Here is a 10,645-nt window from a genome sequence, read left to right as displayed (position 1 = left end):
TATATATATATACAACCCAAGAGATAACTTAAACTAAAAAATAAACTCATATTTTTCCATTTCAACCTCTAAGAGAGACAAAATACAAGTTATATACGTAGAAGATCATAACTACATATATATACAATCTAAACGCAAGAAAGTAAAGGTCCAAAAGATGGTTCTTCACTTCCATGGACAGTCTCTAGATACTCAACGAGGTGCCTCTCGACCTGCTTTTGAAAAACAACAATATATGTATGGAATGAGAACTGAAAGTTCTCAGTATAGTTAAGATACCCACATAGATATTAAACAAGGTCCTAGGAAGGCCAGAGGCATTCCTAGAACTCTAACACTCGGATTAAACTTAAAGTTAATGCTAACTCAGAAAATTTGGTAATCTATCTAAAGGATTCTAGCTTTTAACCTAACTCTTTACCTTCTGGCTTCTTTAAACCTCCAAATCACTGAGTGGAACAACCCTCATCGCACCTCCACCATATGAGGGATCTTTCAGATACATACACATACAAATCAAACAAAAAAAACACAGATAAGGTATAGATACTGCAAGTAGACCAAGTAGCAGATAAACATGGTTAAGTAGTTAGGCAAACCAAAACAATCAAGCAAAACATACAAATAATGTATGCATGACCTATGATTCATAAGTCTCATTTGTGGGTTATATAGCCAAGTTCTTGGATTGTCCCTCTGTGCGCGCATCCCCAAGCTCAAAAAATATCCATGGGGAAAACCCCAAGCTTATATATATATATATGCCCATGCAGAAACCTGGAAAGTTAAAGTGTCTCGTCACATCTTTCTACAGAAAGCCAACAGAGTATCAAGTCTCAATTTGGAGCAAGAGCTGGCAAGCTACTATGTCTACCCAAAAAGCCCATGTCTCAGATAATTCAAATATATAAGCCATATAATTCATTCAATCTCAATCAATCATCGTCAGTACAACCTTCGTTCATATTATACTCAACACTTCCACACTTCATCAATCAAAGTCCTTCACTTCATAACCCTTTCCACTATTAATTAACTTCCTCTATAGGCTCACTATTCTCCCTATGCTTAGAAACTAGGTATCGGACCTTGGAAAGTAGTTATAAAGGTTTGGAAAGTTAAAGGAATGGTTTGAAAATTAAAAGCACACCTTTTAGAAAACAGGAGTTCTGCGTACGCATGCCCATGTCTGCATATGCAAAAGTGTGAAATTGGACCATCTTGTGTACATGCCCCTTGTCCGCGTATGTGTAAGAATTGATAGCTAAATTACCACTTAAAAATAAAATAAAATAATAATTTAATTGCCGAAATAAGTTCAAAATTTAGAATTCTTAATTTAAAAATTTAGAGGTGATATTTGAATTCAGTAGATTTTTTCGAGTGGAAAAATGTAATTTTTTGCAGAAAATTACGTAAAACCGTGTACTGGTAAATTAGCCGGTAGTACCAGCGTAACTTTGTCTAGTATTGCTTAAGAGTAATAAAAACTGTAGAAAAACTTAGGAAAATAATTAAAGTTGAAAAATCGGGCGCTAATTCTAAAGGTTGGGCCCAAAATTGGGTCAAATGGGCCAAAAATACTAACGGATTGGACCGGATTCAAGTTGGGTCCAAGCCCAACATATATATAAGTTCATTAGTGGTCACTTCAGCCACATTTCACACACAAACACAAAGAGGGCAGCTCAAGTTAGATTGAGGAAGAAGAGAGAAAACATTGTTATGCTCTACTTCTTTTGCTTGTAACTTGAGTTACGGAGCTTCAATTTGCGCTCGTTTGTGGCTAAGCGAAACTCTCGCAGAGCTAGTCAGTTCTAACTAGGATTTGCTGGTAAAATTTTGAATTTCACACTCCATTCTTCAACCTTAAGAATTTCGAAAATTTAGATTTGGATTTTGAATAAATTTTATGATTTTAATTGTTTAGGTGCCATCCAATAGTGGATTATTGTTGGTTTGTGCCCCAAGCACCATTGGGAAAGGTAAGGTTCCTCTTTATCCTTGTGGATTTGTAAAATTGATGAATTTTAGGTATTAATTGTGGTAATATTGGTATGTATAGCTTAAAATTGTGATTGGTGTAACATCTCGCATTTTTTGAAAATCTAAATATGAATAAATTGTGATTTTATCTTATTAAATTTAAACGTTATAATTTTAGAAATTATTTTATTAGAAATAATTAAATAGATTCAGAGATAATTTTATTTTAAATCAATTATGGTTCTTATGTAATTTTATTATAATTGAATATTTTGCATAATTTTAGTGATTAAAAAATAAGAAAGAATTATACATTTTAATTTAAGTAGCTTTTATTACGAATAAATCACGATTTATTAATAATTTGAACTCCTTATTTTTAAGAAATATTAAATTAAGAGTAATTAAATTAGTTTTATTAATATTTAGAGTTAAGTTAATTAATATTTTTGTTTAGTTTTTTTTATAGTTGGTTATTTTATATAAATTAAAATTAAAATTTAATAATGGAAAAAACTATGGTTTATTTTATTAATTTGAACTCTTAATTTATTAGGAATGATTAAATTAATTTTTGTAAATATTTTAAGTTAATTAATGTTTATGTACAATTTTTATTATAATTAGTTATTTTATATAAATTGAAATTAAAATTTTGATAATAGAAGAAAATAATGAAAAGTTATATCAATAAACTAAATAATTGATATTTTTGAATTTAAACTCTATTTTATAAAATATAATTAATACATTTATTTTATAATTCAAATTATAAATAATTATTTGAAATCATTGATAAATTAATAAATAAATTTATGTATTTTAAAATTAATTTTTACAGTATTATATTTAAATCCTAAATTATTATTCTATTATATATATATATATATATATATATATATATATATATATATATATATATTAATTACTAAAAATAAGGAGAATTTCCAAATAAAACCCTGAATCACCTAATTCCCAATTTCATTTCTATTCAAACGCATAAAACGCACGCTGAGAGGAAACAAAAATGGGTACAGAAGGGAAAAGGGGAAAATGGAGAAGAGGAAGGAGAAGAGAGGGAGGAGGAAGGAACGACGCGGCTAGGACCTCACCGCCGCCGCCGTTGTGCCGACGCGAGTGAGAGAGAGACATCCAGAACGAGCGTTGCGAGAACCAAGGGAAGGAGGCACCGTTCCGTCCCGTTGCCATTGCGGGTTGCGCCTGATCACCAGCGCAGAAGCTCCATCGTCGCCATTGCACGTGAGAGGAGGAGATGACGTCGCTGATCCTGATTCTGTCTAAGCCCCTCATCGTCGCTGGAATCACGAATCGGGGAGGAGAGGGAGGCTGCTTCCATCGTCATTCCAGGTGCCAGAGAAGACCGTCGCCGTTGAAGGAACCACCGCCGCCGAACCCAAGCTATCACTGCCGCCGGAGTCACCGTGGTTGCCACTGGAGAAGTGTTATGAACGCCGCTGCTACTGAACTACTTTAGTCACTGCTTCGATCCCATTCACCCCCCACAGCGTCCTCTGTTCTTGTCTTTGAATCAGCACTGCCCTTGTTCCAGTTTCAATTCCAATTCTGCCATTTCTGAATATGTAATTCCTCCACCCTTGCTCTGCTGCCATTTTATTTTTTTGCTATGATCTTCTTCTAATTATGATAGCATATGTCTCTGTCTTAGTTCTGTCAAGGTATGTTTGAAAAATTAAAATTGGTAGTGCTGTCGTCACCTTCTGGGTCACGTTGGAATCACCTCTGCTGCCATGAAACTAAAAGGGAACGGAGTTGTCAAGTTAATCTATATGAACTCGGCTAATCAAGGTAGGGGGTTTAATTTTAAATGGTTTTAATTTAAGAATTCCCTCAAAGTTTATTGAATAATTGCAAATAAGTTTAATTGTTGTGAGTAATTGATTGGTTATATATGAATGCTGGATTGTGGCTGTGAATTGATTGAATTTGAGGATTTTGTGAAATTGATTGATTATGTGTGGATTATGAATTGTTGATGAGTGATTGCTGAGAACTCGAAATTTTGATGGTTATATTGGATTTGTTATTGTTGAGCTGATTATTTGATATATTGTGATGGCGAATGAACTTGGTTGGTGGTTTATTTGGAATCGATTTTGAGAGGTATTGAAGGGTTGGATTTTGAAATACTAAACTGCCTGTTGAAAATCGGATTTTCTTGGAATTAAACGCCAACTTTGTAAGTAAATCAGTAACTCAGGAGTGATTGAAATGATAAGAGATTAGAAGCTAAGTAAACTATAATAAGTATAATTGTTAAGATTCAATTTTCAAGGTTTTTGTATTAACTGAAGAATTAGTTATGATTTTTCAAAGTTAAATTGTGAAATCTGATTTTCTGCATTATTTTTAAACGAAGTTATAAATTTTGAAAAGCTATAACTAATTTTGTGATGATCGGAATTGCATGGGACCAAGTCTGGGTTAAACTTGGGAAAATATAGAATTGGAGTACTGGACTGGAAAATTTGAGGCCTTTTCGTTAAATATACAATTTATGACGAATTTTTAAAGTCAGGTCGTTGAATCCGAACAAGGGAGCAACTTTGTTGTTTTGCTGCAACTTCTACGAGTTGAGTTCTGGAGCAAAACCAATTTTGTTTTAAAATTTCATTAACTTGGTTTATTGCTCTAAAACTTCAGAATTTTAGGAGTATGATTGGGAGTTGTGAATTTTTGAAAATTGGTGATCAAAGTTGGAAAGAGTCCGTTTTCAGCAAGTTTCGCATCAACTTCCAATGCTTGTAACTCTTAGAATTGAACAACGATTGAGTTGCAACCAAGGCACACTTGTTGCTAGATAAGTTAGGAGTTTTCAAACCAAAATTTAGCTTAATTGAAGTTTTGTAGTAAAAGTTATGCAAGTTGAAAGATACTAAGCTTGCTGATTTTTAAAACAGATTTTGACATACTCCCAAGTTATGCAACTCCTTTATTAAAACTGGTATTGACCTGAAACCAATTGGTAAAGAAATTTGGATAAGATAAGTTTAACCATATTAATTTTGAAGGTGGTTGGACTTAATTTGGATTTTATATGGAATTTTAAATTTTGCACGCTGCTGCTATTTTCTGGTTTTTAAGCGCTGCAAACTATTCCCGAGGCTAGAGTGATCAGAAAATCATGATTTTTAGTTTATTGGAAAGCTTAATTCGAAACGGTCGCCTGGACATAAAGTTTGTGCAATTCTGAATTCATTTGGTATTTTGAAAACAGAATTGAAATTAGACTGCCGATGTTGATTTTAGTAATAACCTTGGATACGGGATTTAAGACTAAATTTCTATATTATTATTATTATCAGATATTTTTTAGAATATATTTTGGCAATTGCTGATAAAAGGATGATGAAATGTTGAACTGTCAAATCCCACCAATTTTCCACTGTTGCCTGCAGTGCTTTGAGTCAGTGGAATTGACCCTTCATTGCCTTGTGATATGCCCAAATGCAACTGCAGATTGGTCGTTGGTGAAGGTTCAAGTACCTGGAGCTAGTTTGGAGGAAGTAATAGTTCAGGAAATGGCGGATGCATGTCATGAAAAACACCTTTGGCAGATTTACTGGAAGAAGACAAATGGCTCTACTGGTTAGTCTCTCCTGTTATTTATGGAAGACTCGAAACACTCTTATTTTTATGGAAAGGATAAGGGACCGAATGAAAATATACAGAAGCGGTCAAGATTGCAGAAGAGTTCTTTATTGAAGTTCTTAGACATTAATTCCTTCTCTCTCTTTATTAGGTTGTTTTCATTTGTAAGTCGGGAGATTCCGAATCCTCTAAATTATGCTGGCTGTCCAATTGGACCCATCTTTTATTCATTTAAATGAAGTATTACTTTTGGAAAAAAAATTGAACCATCCAATTTGAGGTTTCTAATTAAAAAAATTGCAAAAACAAACCGACCCTTCAATTTGTAACTCGGAAATTTTTAAAATTATGTTTCATGAAATCGGACCTATCGATTTTCTTCTTTCCAACTTTTTTTAATCATGAAAAATCTAAAATTCTACTATACAATTTGTTTAATTACAAATTTTTAAAAAATAAGCCCCACATTAAGGAAAACCCCAAAACTGACAATTTTATTGGGTTATGCACGTTTGAAATGCTAATAAAAAAAATTTTAGCCACGAATAAAATGTATTATCGGTAATCTCCAATTCCCGATAATAAGAAATAAAGTGTTATATTCTCTCTGAATGGGTAATCTCCAATTCCCACCCCTATATATGTGTATGTTTTAATGTTATGTTTAAGCTTAGAACATTGGGAAGTATAATATCCCATGGAAGAAAAGAAGCCCGACGCAAATTTCAAGTCGCACAGCACAAGTGAAGACATGTCCCAAAACGAATTAGATTCCAAAAAGCACCATGAAGGCTATTTGGTGGCTTACAATTCTTCTTCTAAATGGTAAAAAAAATACTACATCATTCTTATCCACATTATTATTGTTATTCAAACCTAGTTCCAAACATTTGTAATAACATAGTGACATTCACATAGACATCACATTCAGATTAATTTTCACAAAACAATTTAACCAAGAAGAATGGAAAGTTCAACATCAAAAGAAGATGTTCTAAAGCCAGTGATCCTCAAAGCTAGTATTCCTTTAGCTGTTACTTTTGGTGGTTTAATCTATACATGGATCAAAGCAAAGAGATGTTTATCTAAGGCTCCTTCCTTATCAACAAATGAAGCGATTTCTAATGGCAACAATTCTCAACAAGGTGAAGAAAGTTGCCTTAGCCTTGCTTCAATGGAAGAATATGAAGGAGACAGTGGGTTTGGTGAGACATCGGTGATCCATGATTACAGTGAAAATCCATGTTTTGAGGAAGAGATTAACAGCCTAAGAAGCCAGATTGAAGGTATGAAAATGAAGGAATTGGCCTTGAGGTTGCAGTTTGATCAGTTTTGTGGCTTGAGAGAGCAAGAACTTGAGCTTGGAGAAATCAAGAATGCACTTTCGCTTGAGATCGCCCGCATCGGTTTCTTGGAAAGGGAGATTTCATCCATGGAGGCAGAGCATAAGAGGTTGGAGGATTGGAGATCGGAGAATAAGTTGTTTCAGAAGAGGTTTAAGAAGCTGCAGAGGAGATCGATGGCGCAGTATCGCATTGTGAAGGAGCAGGCCTTGATGATCAAGGCAGAGGAAGCAGAAATCTTGAGATGCCATGATGAATTGAGAATGAAGGTTAACATTATTGATGAATTAGAGGATGAAATCAAGAAATTGCAAAGGGAATTGGATCAATTGCAGGATCACAAGAATGAACTTCTTAAGAAGATTGACACACTTGAAAGATTACATGCGTCTAAGGTAAGCAAAAGATGTAACGTATAAGAGTACCAATGTCGGGTTTGTATGTTTATTTTATAGGTTTACTCATGAATCATGATCACATTATAAGAAAAAGGTGCTTGTTAAATCACACATCTCAATTTCTTTGATTGAATTACTTATTTTACAACTTAATTATTCTGCCAATTTATAATTCAAAAATTTCTAATTGAGTTCACATATTATGTAAAGGTTTTTAATTAAGTATTTTTTAATTTTGCTAATATAAAATATTTTTAGAATATTTATTTGTGATATCAAAGTAAGATGAATTATGAAATATTCAAAAATAAATATTCTAATATAATTACTTTGTTTTTTTAGAAAAAAAAAACAATTAAATAAGACTATAGAACTAACCCGTGCTACTAACAAAATAACAAATAACAATTTGTTTAAATTGTATGATATATATAAGACTATACTATTAACAAAATGATTAAACTTTATTTTAATAAGAATAATACTATAGAAAAAAGTTAGTTGGATAAAAAGTGAAAATTATTTATTTTATTAATAAAATATATTTAAAAAAAACGAGATTTACAATGCAAAAACTTAGTTACAATCTTCACTTTTCACCGCAAAGAACTCCATTTTAATAATACCATTGAACACATAGCTCAGCTGTCATCAGCTGTGTTTAAAGGTCTTGAATTTTGAATATTTTGTTAGATAGTTGTTTTAAGACGAAAAAAAAGAGTGTGTCACTCAAATAATTCGGTTCCGCTCACAAAATTAGAAGTTATTATAAAAATTGTACTTTGTAATAACACTAATACAATACAACTAAAGTGCAAAGATTTTCCATATGCAGATTGAGGTAAGTAGGGAAGATTACAACCATGTTGTGGATGAATTGGACCATGTGAAGAAGGAACAAGCAGATGAAGCTAAAGAACTGATTCACTTGCGTTGGACCAATGCTTGCTTAAGGCACGAGATAACAAGGCACCATGACAACGTACATCAGCATCAGCACGGAGACAACAACATAGAACTTGAACCTGGAGGAGGAAGCGATCTTCAAGTTACTCATTATGACTCCGACCATGATCAATCACATGATGATGATGGTTCATCCTTTGAGCATCACAGTGTTTCTCATTTTGTTTCCTTTCGTCACGGCAATAATGGAACTCGTTCGAAAAGCGGAAAGCTGCTTAGAAGGATAAAGAGATGGGTTGAAGGCACTGAAACAAGCAAAACTTAGGAAAGCAATAAGAACATCAAGATAATAAGATATGGGTTTTGTTTGCGAGTGTCTAGGCACTTTACGTTGAAACCTTTTATGGGAAAAGAAAATAAACTTTGCAATACATATGTTTGAATAATAGTTGCTAGCAGTGTATCTCCAGGCACCATTCAGTGTTTCCCTCCTTACAATAAAATATGTTGGAATATGGTGTTTGATGTGTAACACAGTATGCAAGAGGATCGGAGATTTGACTACTACCAGGGTTGAAATATTCCAAGTCTCTGTGCTCAACTCTGTTAACTTTAGCCATATAGCAAAGAACATCATTATCTGAGAAAACATCAGTTCTTAACAAACTCAGCCTGAGTGATGTACGTCTCTGTCACCAGTTTTTAACAAATGAAGTTGCAAAAAAAGAAAAAGGAAAACATCAGTTCTAAGAAAATTGATTTTGGCAATCTCGTCTGTTAGATAATTAAATCAAGAATATTCAAGAGAGTAGTACAACTATAGCATACTAAAACTATCATGAAATTAAAAGTTACAAGAATTATAAGTGATGAAACTAGAAACTAGAAGAATCACAAGTCAAACTTTATCTCCTAGTCAAAATTGAAGGCTACAAATCAAGTTGGAAGAATCATGAACAAGTTGTACTCATCACCTCCATACTAGAAGAATGATGAATCATGAATTGGAAGCTTCAAGATTGATGACTAAGAATTTGAAACAAAATTGAACAAGGAATTTGACTAGTAAAATTTCTACTTGTTTCTTGAATCATTACAACTAGTGCTTAGTTGTTATAAAAATTACTATTTTATTATGAAGGTTTGCCTATATAAAGGCTTCATATGTATGTTGTTAATTATCTCTCCATGAATCAAAATACTTAGTGTTTGTTTCAAAAAATTCTCTCCTTATTATTATGAGTGTTAGTGAGTTTGAGAGATGAAAAATATGATAGTGTCGTTTATATGAGTGAGTGATCCTAGGGCCAATTAAGTGTGGGTATTTTACTTACAATTGGTATCAGAGCTGGTTAATCCAGCGCCTGGTGTTTGAGAGTTTGTGAGGTGTGAGAGAGTTCTCACATAGTTGTTTATTCATAGAGTCAGTATGGCAAACACTTTCAATATTGTGTGGTCCGGTCCCAAGTTAGATGGGAAACTTGATTATAGTTATTGGGAGACTTTGATGTCCACCCATTTGAAGGCCCAGAACCTGTGGAATTTCATTGAACCAGGTTTGCAAGAAGGAGCAAATGTTGCCCAACAAAGGAGAGATCAATTGGCGCTATCTCAAATTCATCAAGGAGTAGATTATACGGTGTTTGGCAAAATAGCAAATGCCAAAAGTGCAAAGGAAGCATGGAACACGTTGAAGCTGTCATACAAAGGCGTAGATAAAGCTCAGAAAGCAAAGCTACAGTCTTTAAGAAGAGCATATGAAAGGTACGAGATGTCTAGCTCAGAAACCGTTGAGCAATATTTTACTCGTGTTACAGATCTTGTCAATAAGATGAGAGTCTATAGAGAAGATATGCCCGATAGCAAAGTGGTGGAGAAAATTCTTTGGACCATGCCGATGAAGTATGACCATGTGGTGACTACGATACTAGAGTCCCACGATATGGATACTATGACGATTGCAGAGTTGCAAGGAACCATGGAAAGCCACATCAGTAGAATACTGGAGAAGTCAGAAAAATCAACCGAGGAAGCCCTGAAAAGTCGAGTGAATTTCAACAACGTTGCAGAATCAAGCCGTACACAAGAAGGACGAGGTCGGTTTTAATTTTCACAGTAGAGGCAGAGGAAGTTTTAGAGGTAGAGGTCGTGGCAATTACAACCAAGGAAGTTACAACAATTTTACACCACCTAATCAAGGAAGAGGTGGAACGAATTTCAGGCCTGTCAACTGAGGAAGAGGTCGAGGCAATTTTTATCAAGAAAGAACCAATTTCAACTGTTTTCATTGTGGAAAGTATGGACACAAAGTAGCAGATTGCATATTCAAAATGGTGAATAACAATCAAGCACACGTTGCAGAAAATCAGCATCAAAAAACTG

At 33.7% G+C, this 10,645-nt stretch overlaps 2 protein-coding genes and 1 long non-coding RNA gene across 4 annotated transcripts; all 3 read left to right on the top strand.

Moving 5' to 3' along the window:
• The first annotated feature begins 2,997 nt into the window (after window positions 1-2,997).
• LOC130933340 (uncharacterized) lies at window positions 2,998-5,977 on the top strand. Of its 2 annotated transcripts, none has more exons than XR_009067677.1 (3): window positions 2,998-3,587; window positions 3,674-3,813; window positions 5,485-5,977. It is a non-coding gene; the product is annotated as an uncharacterized LOC130933340 (long non-coding RNA). The 2 variants fall into 2 exon arrangements; XR_009067676.1 differs by having other exon boundaries at window positions 5,424-5,977.
• A 211-nt stretch (window positions 5,978-6,188) lies between these two features.
• LOC130936128 (protein CHUP1, chloroplastic-like) lies at window positions 6,189-8,902 on the top strand. Its single transcript, XM_057866133.1, has 2 exons — window positions 6,189-7,354; window positions 8,193-8,902. The coding sequence occupies exons 1-2, from the start codon at window positions 6,581-6,583 to the stop codon at window positions 8,586-8,588; spliced, it is 1,170 nt and encodes a 389-aa protein (XP_057722116.1). The 5' UTR covers window positions 6,189-6,580; the 3' UTR covers window positions 8,589-8,902.
• Window positions 8,903-9,692: 790 nt separating this feature from the next.
• Window positions 9,693-10,370, top strand: LOC130934162 (uncharacterized). The gene has a single exon (XM_057863749.1). The coding sequence runs from the start codon at window positions 9,693-9,695 to the stop codon at window positions 10,368-10,370; it is 678 nt and encodes a 225-aa protein (XP_057719732.1).
• The last annotated feature ends 275 nt before the right edge of the window (window positions 10,371-10,645 follow it).

The sequence above is a fragment of the Arachis stenosperma genome, chromosome 6 (assembly GCF_014773155.1).
Source record: "Arachis stenosperma cultivar V10309 chromosome 6, arast.V10309.gnm1.PFL2, whole genome shotgun sequence".
NCBI classification, from domain to species: domain Eukaryota; kingdom Viridiplantae; phylum Streptophyta; class Magnoliopsida; order Fabales; family Fabaceae; genus Arachis; species Arachis stenosperma.
The sequence above is the reverse complement of the archived record's forward strand: the minus strand, read 5'-3'. Positions and strand labels throughout refer to the sequence as shown.